Source organism: Mesoplodon bidens, assembly GCF_964165515.1.
Source record: "Mesoplodon bidens genome assembly, chromosome: 19".
Taxonomy (NCBI): Eukaryota; Metazoa; Chordata; class Mammalia; order Artiodactyla; family Ziphiidae; genus Mesoplodon; species Mesoplodon bidens.
Window position 1 is genome coordinate 27,964,676 of NC_138179.1, and position 20,811 is coordinate 27,985,486.

The 20,811-nt window shown below is 49.6% G+C and overlaps 1 protein-coding gene across 4 annotated transcripts in view; it reads right to left on the bottom strand.

Moving 5' to 3' along the window:
• The window catches only part of PIGL (phosphatidylinositol glycan anchor biosynthesis class L), a 63,421-nt gene that overhangs the window by 6,282 nt on the left and 36,328 nt on the right, over positions 1-20,811 (bottom strand). For 3 of the 4 annotated variants that reach the window (XM_081220103.1, XM_081220106.1, XM_081220105.1), the window contains exons 3-6: positions 15,031-15,121; positions 11,803-11,870; positions 10,141-10,172; positions 8,554-8,687 (exon numbers count right to left, since the gene is read on the bottom strand). In XM_081220103.1, the coding sequence (XP_081076229.1) occupies positions 8,554-8,687; positions 10,141-10,172; positions 11,803-11,870; positions 15,031-15,121 (325 nt within the window). Of the gene's footprint in view, positions 1-6,027; positions 6,201-8,553; positions 8,688-10,140; positions 10,173-11,802; positions 11,871-15,030; positions 15,122-20,811 lie in introns of those variants that run through there. The other variant, XM_081220104.1, reaches the window with a different exon arrangement.

The window sequence follows — 20,811 nt, forward strand, 5'->3', positions numbered from 1 at the left end:
CTTCATTTTCTTCCCTGGAAAACTCCTACTTTAATCCAATCACCACCTTCAGTGAAAAATAGATTTTCATCTTTGCCTTAATTTGTAGCCACTACTGAGGTTGAATTGTTTTTCCTGTTTAATGGCCATTTAGATTTCCTCTTTCATGAATTTTCCATCCTTAATCCATTTTTCTTTGGGGATGTTTTCTTATCAATCTTTATATATTTGGGCTATTAACACATCTGTGATACCTGTTAATTTCAGAAACTTGTGAAATATCTGTTTTTTTCCTTTACTCCTTTTATGAGTTTCCAACCTGGCTTTGTAAGGGCTTCCCCATTCCAAGGTATATATGCATTTAGAGTCTCCCAAGTTTCTTAAACAATATTTTAATTGTTTTGATTTTTATGTATAAATCTGTAATTCATGTACAATGTATTTTTGTAGTTGGTATAAAGTATGGAGTCTTTGTTTTCTTACAAATGCCTGACCAGCCATCCTGAAACAATTTATTAAATGTTTCTCCACCGAGTTAAAATGCCCCCTTTACTGTACAGTAGTTCTCACATAATTTGGATCTGTTTCTGGGGTTTATAAGTTTTAATGTATAGAAAGGCAGGTCCCATATCTGCATTATTTTTAATATTTATATTTTGGCTATTCTTGGACATCTCCTCTTCTAATATATTTCAAAAATAATTTTATCCAAGTCCAGAGATAATCTCTTGAGCTTCTGACTGCAACTACATTAAATTTACATGTTAACTTTGTAAGAATGGGAATTGATGAATATAACATGTAAATATATAAATTTATAAATTGGAACTTGTATATACTATATATATTTGGTGCTATTCAGCTTATTTATTAACTTTGGAAGGATTTTATATTAAATCTATCAGGGAACGTGGTACAGTTCTCCATTTATTCAGGTCTTGATTTATGTCCTGCATTAAATTTTTTTTAACTTTTATTTTTTTTTATTTTTATTTTTTTTTTTTTGCGGTACGTGGGCCTCTCACTGTTGTGGCCTCTCCCATTGCGGAGCACAGGCTCCGGACGTGCAGGCTCCGGACGCGCAGGCTCAGCGGCCATGGCTCACGGGCCCAGCCGCTCCGCGGCATGTGGGATCCTCCCGGACCGGGGCACGAACCCGTGTCCCCTGCATCGGCAGGCGGACTCTCAACCACTGCACCACCAGGGAAGCCCAAACTTTTAAAAACTATATTTAAAATAAAAGCAGTAAGCACTAAAACTGGGTTAAAGTACAAATAAGATTTGTACTCTGTGGTATTTACTAGGCTAGCAGGTAAGGTGAGTATCACCAGGTTCAGGAGCAATGCCTGCTTTATCATGTGTGTATCCTTAGAGTAAGCTAGAACGTTTTAATGCAGTATTATTTCTTGAACTGAGATATAATTCATGCACCATAAAATTTACCCCTTTAATGCGTAGAATTCAGCGATTTTTATATATTCACAAGGCTGTCCAGCCTTCACCACTGCCAAATACAGAACACTGCACATCCCCCAAAGAATCCCCACACTCCTCAGCAATCACTCCTTTTCCCCACCCCCTGGAAAACACCAATCTACTTTCTGTCTCTGTGGATTTGCCTGTTCTGGACATTTTAGATAAGTGGATTTGTACAGTAGGTGGCCTTTTGTGCCTAGCTTATTTTACTGAGCATAATGTTTTTCAAAGTTCATCCTCGCTATAGCATGTGTCAACACTTCATTTCTTTTTATGGCTGAATAATACACAAAATGCCATATTTATCTTTTCATCAGTTGATGGACATTTGGGTTGTTTCCACTTTTGGGCTGTTATGAATAATGCTGCTATGAACACTTGCGCACAAGTTTTTGTACGGACATGTTTTCAGTTTTCTTGGGTGTATACCTAGGATTGGAATTGCTGGGTCTGATGGTAAATCTTTAATAAGTTACTGAAGAAGAGTGAAACTGTTCTCCACAGCAGCTGCACCGTTTTACATTCCCACCAGTAATGTTCGAGGGTTCCATTTCTCCATATGCTCACCAACACTTGTTATCGTCTGTGTTAGTTTGTTTTAATCACTACCTTTCTACTGGGTGTGAAGTAGGATCTCATTGCATTTTTTTGTTTTGTTTTGTTTTTGTTTTTTTGGCTGTGCCAGGTCTTAGTTGTGGCTCGCGGGATCTTTCATTGTGGCACACGGGCTTCTCTCTATTTGTGACTTGAGGCTTTTCTCTTCTCTAGTTGTGGCACGCAGGCTTAGTTGCCCCGCCACGTGTGGGATCTTAGTTCCCCAACCAGGGATCAAACCCGTGTCCCCTGCATTGGAAGGCAGATTCTGTACCACTGGACCAACAGGGAAGTCCCCTCATTGTGGTTTTGATAGGCATTTCCTAATGACTAATAATGTTCTTGTGCTCGTTGGCCATTTGAAAATCTTGGATAAATGTATATTCAGGTCTTTTGCCCATCTTTTAATTAGGTTGTCTTTTTGTTGTTGAGTTGTTTATATATTCTGGATACTAGGTCCTTATCAGATATTTGATTTGCCAATACTTCTTCCCATTTCACTTTTTTTTTTTTTTTTTTTTTTGCGTTACATGGGCCTCTCACTGTTGTGGCCTCTCCCGTTGCGGGGCACAGGCTCCGGACGCACAGGCTCAACAGCCATGGCTCACGGGCCCAGCTGCTCCGCGGCATGTGGGATCTTCCCAGACCGGGGCACGAACCCGTGTCCCCTGCATCGGCAGGCGGACTCTCAACCACTGCGCCACCAGGGAAGCCCCCCATTTCACTTTTTAAAAAAAAAAATAAATTTATTTTATTTATTTATTTTTGGCTGTGTTGGGTCTTCATTGCTGTGTGGGCTTTCTCTAGTTGCAGTGAGTGGGGGCTACTCTTTGTTGCTGTGAGCAGGCTTCTCATTGCGGTGTCTTCTCTTGTTGTGGAGCTCAGGCTCTAGGTGCACAGGCTCAGTAGTTGTGCCTCACAGGCTCTCTAGAGCCCTGGCTCAGTAGTTGTGGCGCACAGGCTTAGTTGCTCCGCGGCACGTGGGATCTTCCCGGACCAGGGCTCAAACCCGTGTCCCCTGCATTGGCAGACGGACTCTTAACCCCTGTGCCACCAGGGAAGCCTCCATTTCACTTTCTTGATAGTGTCCTTTGATGTACAAAGGTTTCTATTTTTTCTTTTGTTGCTTGTGCTGTTGGTATCATATTTAAGAAACTGTTGCCTAATCCAAAGTCACAAAGATTAACATTTGTGTTTTCTTCTAAGAGTTCTATAGTTTTAGGTCTTACATTTAGGTCTTTGTAGTAGTCTTTAAAATTGGGACCTGTGAGTCTTACAACTTTGTTCTTTTTTTTAAGATTGTTTTGGCTTCCGAGTCTCTTGCAATTCCATATTGTTTTAGGATCAATTTGTCAGTTTCTGCAAAAAAGATAGCTGGAATTTTAATAGTGATTATAAAATTTAGACAGATCTTATATCTTTTATGTTGAGCTTATTCCTAGGTATTTTATAGTTCTTGAAGTTGATGAGAATGGAATTTTTCCCCCCATTTTCATTTCTGTCACATTATTGCCAATTAAAGACAGTCTGTTGATTTTTGTAAAGATACCTATTATCCAGCTGCCTTACCAGATTCCCTCATTTATTTGAGTAGGTTTTATGGACGTCTCTTGGGTTTCTAAACATAGCTGTCTCTGCCAATACTTATATCACTTATTTTGTTGTTCTGTCCTACTTCATCAGCTTCACCCTTCAGGACAACCTTGATAGTCATGATGATGGCAGCTTACCTTTCTACCTTGTCCACTTGGTTTTAGGTGCTAGATTTCGGTAAATAGTCTTTATTATATTTACATTGTATTCTTTTTTCCTATTTTTCTTGAAAGTTGTTATTAGAAATAGTGACTGAATTTTGTTATCTTTCGGCACCTATGCATAGAAGAATATGGTTTTTCTTCTTAATTTGTTGATGTAATGAATTATGTTGATGGATTTCCCAAAGTGGAACCATTCTTACATTCTGGAATAATACCCTACTTGGTCATGGAGTAGTAATTCTTCTGATGCACTGCTGGATTCAGTTTGCTAATATTTTCTTTTACATTGTTGCACCTATATTCACAAATAAAATTGTCAGGGTGCTTTTTGGTGCTATTTCATGTTTTGTTATCTTGTCTGTGAATTGGAGTACTTTTCTATTTTATGCTCTAAATAATATTGGAATTATTTTTAGATAGCTGTAAAACCATGTAGACTAGGAATCTTTAAAAAATCTGTTATAATTACCTTTCTAATTTCTTCTGTGGTTATTGGGTCTGTTCCCTTTCACTTTTTAAGTCAATTGTAGTCATGTAAAGTCCCATTAATAAGGTGCCCACCACTGGATATAATCCACTTCTTGTTCCCTAGTTCCTATTCTCAGATGTGGGTGGTCAAAGCTGTACTGGGGGGGTGTGGAAGGGGGTTTGGAGGCGACCCCCACATGGGACTCTCTCAGTTTTAGGAGAGAGTTTTTTACTTTGCAAGGGCTCAACAAAAGGAGCAGTGTGCAGCTCTCCAGTGGACGGAGACAGCCACCACGCCAGCCTCAGTCCATTGGAAGGTCCAGCCCCTTGCAGAGCCTGGCTCCTCTGCCTCTCCCCCTGCTGCCATGCATTTGGTCCTGAGCATCTTGCTGCACAGGTGTCTCTCCCTCACTCCTAGACTCGGCAAAGAAAGCAGGACAGCCACCTGCCCAGGAACGCTGACCTCCTTCAGGTCTTGGGTGCACAAGCTTGATGCTGAGTCCTTGGAAGATTAAAAAAAACTTGTTGTCGTTCATCTTGCAGTGATGCAACGCTGCATTTTATGGGATTGAAGTGTTTGGACCCTATCTGTGACATTACGGTAGGGTCTGGCGGTGGTCCAACATGTACTCGGAAGTCATCCATTTCCTTTCGATTTTCAGTTTTGTTGCCCTGGACTGTGCATAGCATCTCCTATAGTTTTCTCAGTCTCTTCCATTTTTGTGGCTGTCCTATCCATTCTGTTCCCAGTAACGGCACGTTTGCCTTCTCTCTTTCTGAATTGGAGCTTCCCCTCTTTGGGCCACTTCCTGGACCACCAGCTGGACTCTGAATAGCTTCCAAGCCAGACCCCTTGCTGCCCTTGTGTTTGTAGCACCATTTTAGGACATAGGTTCTTGAGTGTTCAGCTCCAGATCTCTCTGCCTATTTCCTGCTTCTCCCAAAAGACTGATAGTGAGATATTTGATTGTATGCTGTTAAACGGACATGTCTTCCCTAGATTCAAATCTGATATGTAGGCCACAAAGATAAATCCAAGGAATTATGGTTGAACTAATTCAGTATAGACCATTCTTTTTTTTTTAAATTTAATTAATTTGTCTGCTCTGGGTCTTTGTTGCTGCACTGGGCTTTCCTCTAGCTGAGGCGAGCGGGGGCTACTTTTTGCTGTGGTGCACGGGCTTCTCATTGCGGTGCCTTCTCTTGTTGCGGAGCACGGGCTCTAGACGCCTGGGATCCAGAGCGCAGGCTCAGTAGGTGTGGCGCACGGACTTAGTTGTTCCGCGGCATGTGGGATCTTCCCGGACTAGGGCTCGAACCCGTGTCCCCTGCATTGGCAGGCAAATTCCTAACCACTGCACCACCAAGGAAGCCCTAGACCATTCTTTTGTGTGTGTTTATGTCTGATGAGCCTGCTTTGGAAACAACGTAAAAATACATTGCATTAAGAAGGGATTTCAGAGCACTTTACATTCATTTACGACAATTGCGTGTCTGTGTTAGGGGGTTGATATCCATTGTGCCATTATGTAAACTGTCTTGCACAAGAGCTTGAGAAGCTAGCAGGGTGGCTGTTTTCCTCGGGTGGTGTGTGTTCCTCGGGTGGTTGTGGTTTTGTTCCCCAGAGGAAGAAGCTCAAGTCTGGACAGCCCATTGGCCTGCAGGGCCTCCCTTTTCTTAGAGGCCGAGCAGCTTGGAGGAGAGGGGCCCGGGACGCAGTCTTATGCTGGGATCTCCTTGGCTCAGGGAGATGAGCCGCTCCAGACACACCCTGGGCTCCCTGGCCATTTTTCTCTCTGTTCCTTGGGTGTGAGAGCCCTTCCCGGCTCAGAGGAAGTGCAGAGAGTTGATTCTCATGTACCGGGAGAAGAGCACATAGAGGTGGCGGAACCAGAGCATCTGGCTGCGGTGGCAGGACATGGCTCTCTGGAAGAATCAGAGGACCAGTGATGAGTGCTGGCGCCTGCGGTTTGTTGTTTTCACTCTGCTTCCTCTCCTTCGGGCCTCCTCCCACCCACATACTGCAAGCTATGGCCTGATCTGGCTTCTGCTATGCCCTTCGAACCCCTCTGGATTGGCCTCCCCCTCCCGTCTCCTGATACCCGATGTGATAACAGCAGAGGATGCTGATGCAGCCGAGCACTGACCCTGTGAGTAAAGGACTATTATTACTGCTTTTTTTTTCTTTTAACAGATGAGGAAACTGATTCATCAGTCTCAAATAGCAAGTAGGTAGTAAAGCTGAGATTGAACCCAGAGCCATCTGGTTGATGGTGGAGCCTACATTCTTAATCCCTTGGCTCCACTACCCTGCATATATAACTCATATAGGGCTGTTTTGTGCCCAGACTCCTATGGATTAGCCAAGCTGGGTAATTACAGTCACTCTTAGAAGAAGAAGAAAAGGAATAGTACCCGTATGTACTGGCTCTCCTTGCCATACAGTGGGGGGAAATGTTATCCTGTCATTCAGAGCTAGTGTAGCTCAGTCTTTAAACAGAATAGATCATAACAACTGATTTAACTAGATGTAACCTATGTAAATGGTTCCTGTTTTTCTCTAAGTACCATAATTAATGCTTATAATCTAAGCTAATATCATTGTAAACCTTTACGTAAAAAACTCATTTTATATTCACTATTGGAACATCTGTGGCTTTAGAGATGTAAACACCCCTGTGATGACTGCAAGCTTTAAGCTGATAAAGAGAACTATCGCCATATTCAGGCAAAATATTACATAGCATGGTTTCAACAGGAAATACAACTAAAATTTTTAAATAAAAATGACTTTCAGAAACAAAATGGATGTGTGAACTCACAGAATAGTGTTTCAGTTTTGAAGACCATAGTGAGAATAAAATGTTCCATTTTAGAACAACATTGAGGGAAGGTAGGAACACTTGTCTACTTGTGAGAGATTCCGAGTCACAGGGGCTGCCCACATCCTGCTGCCCAGGTGGCCAATTTTATAGATTCCCTCATCTTTCAGTGGCTGTAGCACCCACTCAATAAGATGGGCGCTTACAGTAATTATATATTTATGGCCAGTTTGGTTTTTTACAAGCTTTTCTTCCTATTACTTTTTGTTCAGAATTTTCAAAGGAATACTGCAAAATATCAAAATTGTTTCTATTTCCTCCCTACTTTTGGAACATTTTCACTACATGTGTTTCAAAACTATGATTTTTCTGATTATATAGTACCATATCATTCACCTGCTAAATATTAGCTCCTTTTTTGGCCTCATAAATTATACTAGTGAACATTCTTGTACATCAGTCTCTGGACACAACTTTATTTCTTTAGGATAAAATTCTGGAAATAAAAATTAGTGGGTCAGAGAAAGTATAGATTTATTGATATATTGCTCTGCAACCCGCTTGTGTCTACTTAACGTATCAAGAACTTCAAAAGGTAAGTACAACTTCTGAGAAGACTTCTGGTATTTACTACTGTTGCTTCCCAGGAAATGATAGCCATTTACACACCTATTTCATTTAATGGCTCAACATGGGTTCTAGCCTTTGAACCTTTCCACTTGGATAGCAGAAATGGAAAGGGTCAAGGCTAGAACTCCTCAGCAGCCTTCTCAGACCACCTGCCCCACCGACCACCAAGAGTTTTCACCAGGAGGGCCTCGCTGGGCCTGACTCCTCAGCCGGCAACCCGTGGTCAGCCCCAGTGACTCTTGGGGCTGGTCTGAGTTCTGGCAGGTCTGAGTTCCTCTTGGCTCAAGCTGGGAGCACTGGTCCACGTGTAGCAGGGAAAAACCGGTAAATCGAAATGTCCAGCCGTAAGGGGTGTGTGACCTATTTCATGGTGCGCCCATGCCATGGAACACAGGCAGACGTTACAATGTGAACACCTAATAACCCTGGGGAAAATGGTCATGATGTTGCTAAAGCAGGTTTCAAATAAGCAGGCTGTGTGTCCCTCGCTCTAAATACCTGTGCATGAATACTCATTATGGAGGGTGTATATACTGTCAAGAGTGACCACCCCGAGGGGTGGGCTTGCAGGCAGTGGGGTTTCTTCTTTTCTGTATTTCCAGATTTTCTACACTGAGCCTGTATTGTTATTTGCTTTTTTTCCAGAACATATTATTTCTATAATCAGAAGAAAATGTGCACGTCCCTGGTCTGCAGCTCCCAGGGTCTGGCTGCGGGCCAGCTCTGGGGACAGGACCGCTGGGGAAGGCCTCGGTGAAGGGCTTTGAAGAGCCAGGGATGGGGCGCAGACCTTGGGGGGAGCACAGGGGTGACGGGGCGGTCCTCACCTGGGCCTGGGCCACCTCTCGGCGGCTGAGCACGAAGAGGGCGTCGCGGGCAAGCAGCAGGGAGCAGGGCAGGTCCAGCAGCGAGAGGTACTTGCGCAGCAGGTTCACAGACTGGAGCGTGAGCACCAAGCACCCTGGGGGGTGGGCAGAGGGGAGACTTGCTGCTTTGGGTAGATCTTCCTGAGTACTCACCCCTCCCTCTGGGCTCAGGGCAGGGCAGTGTCACCAGAGCTGCTCTTTGCCCATCATTCTCACAGATAAGACGGGTGAAAGGGCCCCAGAACACCTGACAGCCGCCCTCTACCTGCTCTGTGCCCCCAGCAGGGAAGGGTCGGCTGCTAGAGGCTGGGATCGAGGCCCAGGGAGAGGGGATGCAGATAGGATTTCTGTCCTGGGAGGCCAGAGACCTGGCTCCTGCTCGTCACTAAAGAACTGACGGGCTTGGGGGAGTCCTTTCACCTCTGTGAGCCTCAGTTTCCCCATCTGTATGATGGTGTTGGTCATGAATGTGGGACCAGCCTGTTTCCCAGGGTTGATACAAGGATCAAACACACTAGAGTCGTGTTCCGAAGCCCCTGTGGCACCGCCAGCCAGAAAGGCCATCATTGCATCCCCAGGGCTCTCCTGTGAGGGTGCACATTGTGACAGAAACCAGCTCAGGGAAGTTAGTGGGTGTCGCACAGAAACTGGCCAAGCGGGTCAGACGCCTTCCTGTGAGTTGGGAAGAGTTTCAGACCCGCCCAGCACCCATCCGTCACCCACAGCCTGGCCAGTTAACTGGGGGATGGGTGTGAGTTTGGGTGGACATCCTGAAAGGATACCAGAGGCGGAACAGACCTGGCCAGGGAGAAACCAGGCAGGTGAGGGGCAAGGCCTACGGAGGAGGTTAACTTCCTGTGTCAACCTCACTGGGTCCTGGGTGCTCAGATACTTGGCTAAACGTTGTTTCTGGGTGTGTCTGTGCTTCACGTTTGAATTGGATGACTTGGTAAAGCAGAAGGCTTCCCCAGCATGGGTGGGCCTCGTCCAGTCCACTGGGGGCCCGGACAGAACAGAAGGCGGAGGAAGGGAGAAGCCATTCCTGTCCGTCCGACTGCAGAGCTGGGCATCGGTCTTCTGTCCCGAGACTGAGATTTACACCATTGGCTCCCCTATTCCCAGGCCTCTGGACTCTGGCTGAGTGACGCCCCAGCTCTCCTGGGCCTCCGGCTTGCCGACGGCGGATCCCGAGATTTCTCGGCCTCCGTAATCGTGTGAGCCAATTCCTTATTTGATGTGTATATATATAAGTGCATATACCACCATATCTATCTATCTGTGTGTCCTGTTTGGTTCTGTTTCTCTGGAGAACCCCGACTACATGCTCCTCCCTCACACCCGGAGGATACTTCCCAGTGGATACAACCTGATTTCGAGACCTGGGGACCCGCCGTGACAGGCACACTGAGCTGAGTCAGGAGAGTGCGGCCCTGCGTCCCCCCCACCCCCGCCCTGCCCGGCCTGGCTGAGGGCGGCTCTCTGTATATTTACCAGTTTCACCCTAGAGGGATAGTAAGGGTGACCTTTTACAAGAGGGACAGGCCTTACCTTTAGGTAACTTCCCTTCTGTGTGCAGGGTCCTGGAGGAGGGAAAGGACAGGCGAGAGTGAGCACCCCTCTGCAGCTAACAGGCAGGGCCTTCAGAGCCATGCCTGCCCCACCGTGGGGTCCCTGCACTGTTGGTTTCTAGGCAGTTTCTTGAGCGTAAGTCACCATATAGATTCCCTGGATTCCACACCTTTGGCTACAGCTGAAGGGACCAGGGTGGGTCCCTTACCCAAGGTCAGCCCATCTGGAGGTGGCCAGTGGCTTATGAAGTGCCCTGGTCCAAGCTTTGCCCAACAGATATGAAGGTAAGGACAGTGGACTCTGGGAAGTTTTTCTCTTTTGAAATTGAGATGTGAGAGTGGTGGAGAATATTTAAAATGTTAATTGGTATTTCCTCTCTGATGCCCCTTTCTCCTATTTGACACCCTGCCCCACCCCTTCTGTGCTCACTGCCTTAAGAGGAGTGAGGTGGGTCCACCAGCAGTGAACTCGTTGCTTAGAAAGCTGAGGGACAGAGGCGTGGGGCAGAGTCCCCTCCCCCCACCAACACACAGACACACGCACTCATCTGGAAGGGATTCCCCAGAGCAGGAGTTAAAGATGAGAAGATGGGAGGGAATGGATGAACTTACAGGACACACACACACCACCAGCACCAGCACCACCGGCACCACCAGCAGCACCACCAGCACCAGCACCACCACCAGCACCACCAGCACCAGCACCAGCACCACCACCAGCAGCAGCAGCACCACCAGCACCACCAGCACCACCACCAGCACCAGCACCACCACCACCAGCACCGCCACCACCACCAGCACTGCCACCGCCACCCCCCCCCCCACAGAGCCTGAGGAATAGAAAACCCTGAGGTCAGAGGCCGCTTGTCCTGCGCTGTGGGTACAGCCCTGGGGATGATCTCCAGGGAAAGAGCTGGGAGGCAGCATTTGAGTGGAGGAGGGAGGGGCCCTGGAGATGCGCCTGGAAACGGCACTTCAAGCCCTGAAAAGCGTTGGGCGCATTCAGAAGAGGGTCATAAAATCAGTCCTTCACATCAGGCTGCCCCCTCATTCCCCAGGCCGCGTCCAGCAAGCTGCTCACGGGCCCAGGGGGAGCACGGCTCCAGAGGTCAGGACACACGCTCTAGGTCTGCATGACCCCGAGGAAGTCCCTCAAGATGTGTGAGGATCAGGGTTTTTTACTGGTGAAATGCAAGTGCGTATCAGTAAAACGGAGAGGCTGCAAAGAACAAAAGATTTCCTATGACGTGCACATCCTCCTTCTCCAAAGAAGGATCTGAAATTGTGCACAAAATACACAGCAGGAGAGGACAAACAAGCTGGAGTTAGAGGAGGGAAAAGGGTGCAGCCAGGAGGGACGCCGATCCACAGAACTCAATCCTTAGTCCTGTGCGTGTGCTACAAGGAGCTGAAATTTGGCCCTAAAGCTTTCTGTGGCCAAAGCAGAGGGATAAATCAAATCCGTTCCCCCACTTGCCGTATCCGGGGGTGGGGAAACTCAGCTGTTCAGGAGACGAGACCATAACACCAGGATGCGAGGGCGACTACCCCTGGGAGCAGGTGGTGAGAGAACACTGCTCTCTGATGGCCCGAGGGTGGACAGTGACGGGGAAACCAGCCGCCTGGAGACTCAGTGCCCTACCTGGCAGCCGCATACAGAGCGACATGGTTGCCGTGGCCGCTCACACCCCCCGCGTCAAAGGTCACCACCTGCAGAGACACGAAGGCTTTCACTCCGGGCCGAACCTGTCTCTCCCGCCTCGTTCCCGCGGCCCGGGAAGGACAGGAGGCCCCAGAACCCTGCGCCTGTTCACATTCTGAGTGTATCTGAACTGACGTGGGAGCAGGTCAGGGATGTGTGACCATTGCTCGGCCGACTGTGTGGAGACTGTGGCTGTGGGTTTGACTGTTCGCTCTTTTTATTTTTTTTAATAAATTTATTTACTTATTTTATTTATTTTTGGCTGCGTTGGGTCTTCATTGCTGTGCATGGGCTTTCTCTAGTTGAGGTGAGCGGGGGCTACTCTTCGTTGCGGTGCGCGGGCTTCTCACTGAGGTGGCTTCTCTTATTGCAGAGCACGGGCTCTAGGTGCGCGGGCTTCAGTAGTTGTGGCTCACGGGCTCTAGAGCACAGGCTCAGTAGTTGTGGCTCACGAGCTCTAGAGCGCAGGCTCAGTAGTTGTGGCTCGCGGGCTCTAGAGCGCGGGTTCTAGAACGCAGGCTGAGTAGTTGTGGCGCATGGGCTTAGTTGCTCCGCGGCATGTGGGATCTTCCTGGACCAGAGCTCGAACCTGTGTCCCCTGCATTGGCAGGTGGATTCTTAACTACTGTGCCACCAGGGAAGTCCCGAAATTTTTTTTAAAAAAGCATATAAGCTAATCGCATTATGGTGGATACGTGTCATACATTTGTCAAAACCCACAGGACATGCAGCACCAGAACTGAACCCTAATGTGAACCAGGACTTGGGGTGATGATGCTGTGTCAGCGCTGGTTACTGATAACACATTGTGGGCTCGGGGGTATGTATGTCCTTTCTGCTCAATTTTGCTGCGAACCTAAAACTGCTCTAAAAAATATACTGTATTAAAAAAAGGTCACCCCAGAACTCAGGTACCCTGTTCTGAGCCCACCCTTCCCCGCAGCTCAGTGTGGGCCCTATGTCCACTCCCACCTCTGACGCTAGCTGCCCCCGCCCCTCAGGCATGTTGCAGCATGTCACCCTGGGAGTGATGTCAACTTTCAGTGTCTTGGTCTCCTCATCTGTGAGATGGGAAGAGTGAGTGAGGCCTGCCCGCCTTTCCTCTCTGGGTCGAGGTAAAGGTCAAGTGAAGCCACGTGGGAGTGTAGGACCTGGACAGCAGTCAAGGCCGAGTGTCCGCTGCCCTCAGGTGGAGGTGATGCCGGGGCCGGGCTGTCACTGGTGAGCTGGGGCACACTCCCTGGTCTGGGGACTTGGGGCCACTGCACTTCGGCTCCATCACTTCTGAAATTCTTCAAGGTCTTGTTTCTTCTTCATCCTATACCTTCTGATAAGCCCCCTCTCTTCCTGCTTCGAGGAGGGCTGAGCTGATCTGTCTCTGCCCTAGACTCGTGCAGGTTAGGACCTGACAGCGGTGGCGTCTGCGGTTCTTTGCTGAACTCCATCCACCTTCCCCGCTAAACTGCAGAAACCTCTGGGCAAATGAAGTCTTACCCAGACCCCAGTAAACAGGAGGGAACAGTGGGGCTGCTTTCGCTTCTCGAAGATAGTGGCTCACAAGACATGGTCTGTACTTCACAGGGTAAACAGCATCTCATGTCACAGGTGCAGGACACACGACAAATACTGTCCCAAAGAGGGCTGAAGAGGTCAGGGAAAGCTTCTTGGAGAAGGCGGTCTTAAGCCGGGCCTGGACCACAAATCACTTTTCTGGGACACAAACTTGGGAGGCTCTTCTGAGAGCAGGAAAGGCACGCAGAGCGTCTGTGCCCTGAAGCTCCGCCCTGGATGTTCAGGGCCACGGCTGCAACATGGTCTAAACAACAACCCGGCCCCTCAGTAAGGACCAACCCTGTTCATCACTGAAGAGGACCGAAGGAAGGTCCAGGTTGGAGACGGCCAAGTTCACAAAGATGGGAGTTTATCCTACAAGCAGGAGTTAGTGGAAAACCAGCCGTTCCCGTGCACCGAAGCGGGGGAGGGGAGAGTTTGGGGACTGGCCCTGGGGAAGCCGGGGTGCCGAGGGCCACTGTGGCCCACCTCACAGGCCCCACCCTGTACCCCAGACCAGCCCGGAGGACCAGCTCTGCCCCCCTGCCAGGCTTGGGGCCCTGAGAGGTTCTGAGCGTGGCCTGTGGGGTGGCGGGCAAGAGGACCCAGGCCAGGCAGCAGGCCCGGGCCGTGAACCCTCCAGCTGTCATCCTCAGACCCTGTGGGAAGTACAGCCGGGAGGGGTGGGCCTGCGGCTCTGGGTGACCATATTGCCAGCCAGAACAAAGAGGGAAGCCAGCGCAGAGCCCTGCACCTCCACCTTGTGGGGGTCAGAACCAGCCAGTTAGCTGCCCCTTTGGCCCATGTGGACGAACTTCCTGCTGCATTTCTGTCATTAGAGCTCAAAGACGGTCTAATATATCCACGAAAATCTGCTCTTAACAGAGGTCTAACAAATCCGTTCACCTGGAGAATTCATCACCGATAAAAGCTTAACAGCAGGGATCATCTTTGAACGAGGCTTAATCAAAACTTAAAGCAAGTGGCTGGGCCTTTAAATGGTAGGATTTAGGTATTAACTCGTGAAGCGTTAGCGTTCTTAGTTTAGAGGTGGACACCTTCTTGGAGCCTTAAGATCGACCGCTGGCAGGGCCCGGGCCGGCGGGGCCTGAGAGTCCAGGTGGGTGTTCCTGAGCCGTCCGCCTCTGCAGGTGAATTGAATGCCCACTAGAGCTCTAATCGTGACCAGAGTGTTCTCCCCGCAGGGGCTGTGAATTTATCCTCGCAATTTCTGGAGTGAGGACTCCAGGCTTAAAATCCTAGCTTCACACTTGGTGACCCTGGGCAGCTGCTGGGCCTCTGGGATCCTCAACTTCCTCAGCGTAAGGTGAGCATTATAACAACACTTACCTCCAAAGTTACAATGATACCTTAAAACGAAAACGCTTGGTAGAAAGCTCTGTGCCAGCGGGTCGTGGCACAGGCTCGGGGGTCCTGAGGTTTCAGGTGGCAGCACAGGGGTGGGAGTGGGTGGGTGAAGAGGGCGCACTTTGGAAAAATCTCTGCCTCTGTCTGAGCGCTGGGATTTCAGTTACTCAGGAAAGGTGTGTGTGTTCCTCGGTGGGTTTCAGACAGATGCAGCTGGGCCTCTGCTTGGAGCGGAAGGCATCCCCTTACCAGGTTGATGCGGCGGGCCTCTACGTGCCGGAGGAGGACGTCGGCCACCCGTTCCGTGTCCCACCGCACGCTGGGGTCATCTGGGAAATCCCTGGAAGGAAGAAGCACAACCTGGAAACCGTTTCTAACCCGGGACAGGCTTCCCCCAGGGGCTCCGGTAGGTGTGGGGGGCAGGGGGGAGGCAGCGGCATCCAGACGAAACACGACACGCTCTGGGGGCTTTGGCTCGTGGCCGGGGGAGGGAGCAGACATCAGCGAGACACGGCTCTGTCCATGAGCTGGGGACAGGTGTGGTACCCACGAGCTCGGACGCAGGGCAGAGGGACACGTGTCTTTGTAAGAGTCAGAGGAACGGCACGTTGATAAAAGTACGGAGTTGCTTCATTTAATCTCAGACAGGTGTGAAGGAGCCTTGATGGATGAAGTTAAGTAGCCTGTTTGTTGCAAGGTTGTTAGGGATGGATTTGACCCAGGTTTTCTGACTGTAGAGCAGAGAGGTTTCAGCCCTGGGGAGCACCGCAGCCCCATCCCCCCGGGCACCCTCAGGGGCAGAGGCCTCTGCAGGTGACTCCAAGCCTTATTGCTCCCTCCCCCTGCCACCTGCTGATCTGAGGCCAAGGCCGTGATCTGCCTTCAGTTTGAAGATATTATTCACAGTCTTATAAATAGGTGGTCATCTCTGCCGGCTCAGGTCCCGGCAACACCCACCTGCTACTGGGAGGACACGGGCCTCTCCGCTCCCCACCTGGCAGGTGGCTGTCACCTCTCCATGGACAAGGGCCGTTAACGGACCCACTTAGGACTTTGGTCAAAGGAGAGTCGCTGAAGGTTTTTCAGTAGGAAAAGGGCATGAACCTCAGCACTAGATAACGCAGCTACTTCCTGTGCTTCCTTGGCTACCTCTTCCACACCCTGGGGAGCCGCCTGCAGAGCTGGCTTCAGGCTTTTCAGAGCACTGTCCTGCCAGCCGTTCCCCGCGGGTCCCCTAATGCTCCTGCTGCGACAGGACAGACAGCTCAGCTAGGGGGACTGGACAGGGAGAAAGGGAGAGGGAGGAACCAGGACAAAGTCCTGCCTTGTTCCCTGGGAGGGAGCTGAATATGGGATGGAGAACATGGCCTGCTGAGCTCAAGAGCAAGAGAGACAGGAAGATACCCTGGAGTGCCACAGCTGCACACACGCCCCGGCTGGGAGGCCCACGTAACGGGGTCGAGGTGCCCTTTTGGAAACTGGATTTACCAATCATAGTCACATGGACGGAAAAGCAGTGTGAGAGGAAGGGTAGGATGGCTGTTGGCTAAGCCTAGTTCTCGGGCCTGAAGTGCTGAAATGGTAGCCCCCGAGTGGGGAGCTCACTGCCGCCTTCTGGGCACCTCAGAAGGGAAAGGCTACAGAGTAAAATCAGAAAAGGAAGAGACACATAGGGCAGAGTCCGGGGGCATTCTAAAGGCGGGTGGTCTGTTGTCCTCTCCCTGTGGAGTCTGGGTGCTATTTTCCCAGCACTGACATGTCACAGTACACACGGAACATCGCCGCCAACCGGGGGTGGCGGGGGGCGCTCACGCGAGCTTTGTGGTCAGAGTTCTTATCGGGGCTCCATCACTTAGACAGGATTCATTGGTTGCTGACCGGCTGCCCAGGTGGTTGATCTCAGCCTCCAGGTGAGCCTGACACTGCGTGACCCACAGCCCCACCCGAAGCTCCAATGTGGTGCCCCCCCCCCAAACAAAGGCACTGCCATCAGGTATGCCAGAGGTTACTTCCCAGAAGCCAAGCGCAAAGGCCAGACCTCTTTTTGGACATGGCCAAATTCTTTACTATGAACTTCCTTGCATTTAGGAACCTTACTGAACTTTTCTACCAACTATGGCTTGGACGGCCCCACTTCGCACCTAATTAGTGCAACATTCTGCTAATTTCCATTGTTTTGTGTGTCTCTCTACCTGTAGTCAAGTATGAGAACAGACCTGTGTCTCACCTATGTCTCATGTGGTACTTTGCACAATTCAAGTCAACCCAGTTTCTGTAAATAAGCAACAACAATAAATGAGCTCTGCCGTGTGCCAGGCGCCGACCGCACTGGGGAGCTTAAGTGGTGGCTGAGCCACAGGCAGATGTACCTGCCTGCCTTTAGGGGTTGGAACATACAAGCAAGAGCTTTGGAAGATAGCAGTTTTATAAAACAGATTAGGGACAAAAAAAAAAAAATACATGAATTACAGAGGGGAGCAAGGCATCCCAATGGGACCACTTCCCCTCAAGGCAGGAAAATATAAAATTTGATACTGGGAAACTTCAAACAGAGAAATGTAGAAAAAGTGACTCCTTTGAGACCAACTACGTGAGTTGTCTTCTTCCTAAAGTTCAACCCTAATCAACTCGAGGCTTGGGTCCAAGTAATAACTTCTGCAATAGTTCCTTTCTTCTCTGATGGATTAACAATTCCGCCTTAGATAAACATGCTGGCAGAGGTGTAAACACAAGTGTGAGTCAGCCGTTGGACCCCTCCTTAAGGGAGAGCTGGTGAATGGCCTTTGCCCTGTTTTCCTTTGTGCTGTCCTGCTTCTTGCTGGCCGGAGTTGGCGGAGGGTGACTGGAGTTGAAGCAGCCATCTTGGTGCGTGAAGTAGCCTTAGGTACGAAAGGCAGACACAGCAGAGTCGCCACAGAGAAGGAGCCCTGGCCCTTCACACCAGGCCCAGACGGTGCAACTCCTATCACAGTTATTGTAGTTATTGTGGGTTTTCTGTGATTTACTGCATAACCAGATCCTGATTTATATACGCCAGAATTTTGTAAAGCCTCCATTTTATTGATTATTTAGGTTGCTTCCAATTTTTATTATTATTTTTTTTTTTATTTTTTTGCGGTATGTGGGCCTCTCACTCTTGTGGCCTCTCCCGTTGCGGAGCACAGGCTGCGGACGCACAGGCCCAGCGGCCATGGCTCACGGGCCCAGCCGCTCCGCGGCATGTGGGATCTTCCCAGACCGGGGCACGAACCCGTTTCCCCTGCATCGGCAGGCGGACTCTCAACCACTGCGCCACCAGGGAAGCCCTCCAATTTTTATTATTGAAATAAGGTGGTAACTAGCATCCTAATACATAACTGTTTGTATGCATCTCTCAATATTTCCTTGGGGTAAAATCATAGAGACGTACCTTCGGGGTCAAAGGTGAAGTGAGGAGAACCTGGGTAGATCTCCCTCTGAGGAACCATGTTAAGAGGAGGAGGTGAAGAGACTTCCCTGGCGGTCCAGGGGTTAAGACTCTGTGCTTCCACTGCAGGGTTCAACCCCTGGTTGGGGAACCAAGATCCCACATGCTGTGTGGCATGGCCAAAAATAAATAAACAAATAAAACAGTATAAAAAGTTTTTTAGGGCTTCCCTGGTGGCGCAGTGGTTGAGAGTCCGCCTGTCGATGCAGGGGACACGGGTTCGTGCCCCGGTCCGGGAAGATCCCACATGCCGCGGAGTGGCTGGGCCCGTGAGCCATGGCCGCTGAGCTGGCGCGTCCGGAGCCTGTGCTCCGCAACGGGAGAGGCCACAACAGTGAGAGGCCCGCGTACCGCAAAAAAAAAAAAAAAAAAAAGTTTTTAAAAAAAGAGGAGGAGGTGGAAAGCATGTTAACTCACAAGGAACAGCATCACGGAGAGAGAGCCGTGCCCTTCACAGGCTGGAAGGAAAGACTAACAGGGACTCTTAACTCTTATCAAGAGCTCCTTTCTTTCTAAACAACTCAGGTGTTTTGTACCTACTTGCTTATCCCTAAGAGCTCCCTGAAAAGGCCAGTTCATTTACATTCTTTGACAGCTGGAGAGAGCGGGTTGGAAGGGAATGAGTTACACGTGGAGCAGGCGCCACGGCTGGCTGAGTGGGGCTGTAAGGGAACACGTGTGTTGTCAGGACCCCAATTTCCTCTTGTTTCCCAACCCTTCTCCTGGGAAATCACGTGGATGTAATTCAAAGCCAATAGGAAAGCAGAGGTCAAGCCCTAATAGTAGTCAGGCTTCATATTTAAGGAACATCTGGACTCGCCCTCCTACCTGAGGCAAATGTGATGGGTTTGCTTCAGCAGCTAACAGGAATTCTGCAGCTGCTCATTCCTTCCCCCGAACCCAGATCTGAGCAGGCCTACGGCGAACTATTGAGAGGTCCTAGAAACTTCCTTTAATTATTAGCAAGCTCCTTCTTGGCTTTTATTGTAATTTTAATAAAAAGAGTATGGAAATACCTCAGACGCATCTATGCCTGGGTAGCTCTGCTAAGATGTAAAGCTGAGTAACCCTTTCTGGCTGAGACAGAGGATATGGTGGGCTGAAAACAAGTTTCTGGCCAGGTTTGGCCAAGTAGAGCAGAGATGACACCTCTGAAGACCTGAGGACAAGGACAAGCAGGGATTGCACCAGGCGCCCTTACCCGATGCGCCTTCTCCTTCCAGGAGAATTCCTGCCTACGGAGCCCTTCAGCCCAGAAATGGTCAAGCTGAAGCTGCTCTGAAAGGTCTGGCAAGTCACAATCAAGAGGCCCGCGGTCCCTCCCGCTCCTCACTCTAAATCTCTAGTCAATCAGGTGATGTTTCCTGATTAAGAAGCCAGCCGTGGAGAACCGGGAATGGGGGTGGAATTTCCAAGGTCGTTTACAGAGGAAGCCTGGAGACTACTTAAAACATTAAAAAGGCCTAGGAAAGATTGTTTAAAGAAAACAGGCATTTTACAAAGCAAGAAATGCAAGCTGCCAGCATATATTCTTTAGATTCTCAGAAAGAGTAAAAACAAATGCAAAATGAAAGCAGGACATGGTGTGGAGGAGGGCTCACAGGAAAGGGCGCGATTGTCCCCCCTCGAGCTTAAATGGCTGCACCTGTGTGCGAGGGCAGTTTGGCTACGTGCGATTATTCGTGCTCTTTGACCTTATCTTTCTAGAAATTGACTCTAAGGAAATAATCAGCCTAAAAGTTAAAGTCCAATCAGGCAGAGACACCACTTTCACTGCAATTACAGGGGGAAAGAGGCTGGCAGTTCTGTTGTTCTGCCACCAGGGAGCAATTTCTCTAACTTCCTGAATTGTGGTTTATGAAAAATGCTAAAGATAACACACAGTTTTAGGGCATGTTCAAAGTAAAAGCAAAGAAACTCAGATACACCCAAGGAAAGGAATGTTAAAGCAAAACCAAAAAAAAAAAGAACTCCAGTTACTAAACTTTAATTTTGCTCCTGACTTAAGAATGAGACTCATGTGAAAGAGGAAATCTATGTAGAGGAATTGAAGTTTGAAAACAGCCTGTGAGAGAACTTCCAAATAAAGGGCTCTGGGTGTGTTCAAGTGGCCAGGTATCCTGGCCTGGGCTCCCCAGAAAGCAGGGCCGGGACGAAGGCCTATTGGGAGGTGCGACCCGGGAGCAGGAGGGAAGCCGCACGGGGAGGGGAGGCGGTGCTGAGTTGCGGGCTGGCTGCGGGGGCCCGCGGGCTGCAGGACTGCGTAGAAGGCAGGCATCTCAGAATCGTGCATCTGTCCGGGAGGAGAAAGAGGCAGGTACTGATCTCCGGGGTCGGGGGTCGGGGGTCGGGGTGGTCAGCTCTCCAGTACTTTAGGGCTGAGCACGCGTGGTGGACTCCGCGCAGGGGCAGGGCTGGCCCGGGTGACGGGCCGTCGGCCTCCTGGCCGCGGGGAGGCGTCGTGGGTGGTGCCGGCACGCACCGCGCAGGGCACGGCAGGGCGGGGCTCCCGGAGGGGGGGGTCGCTGCACGTTTACCCGTGGGGGCTGCGCATGCAGTCGGAG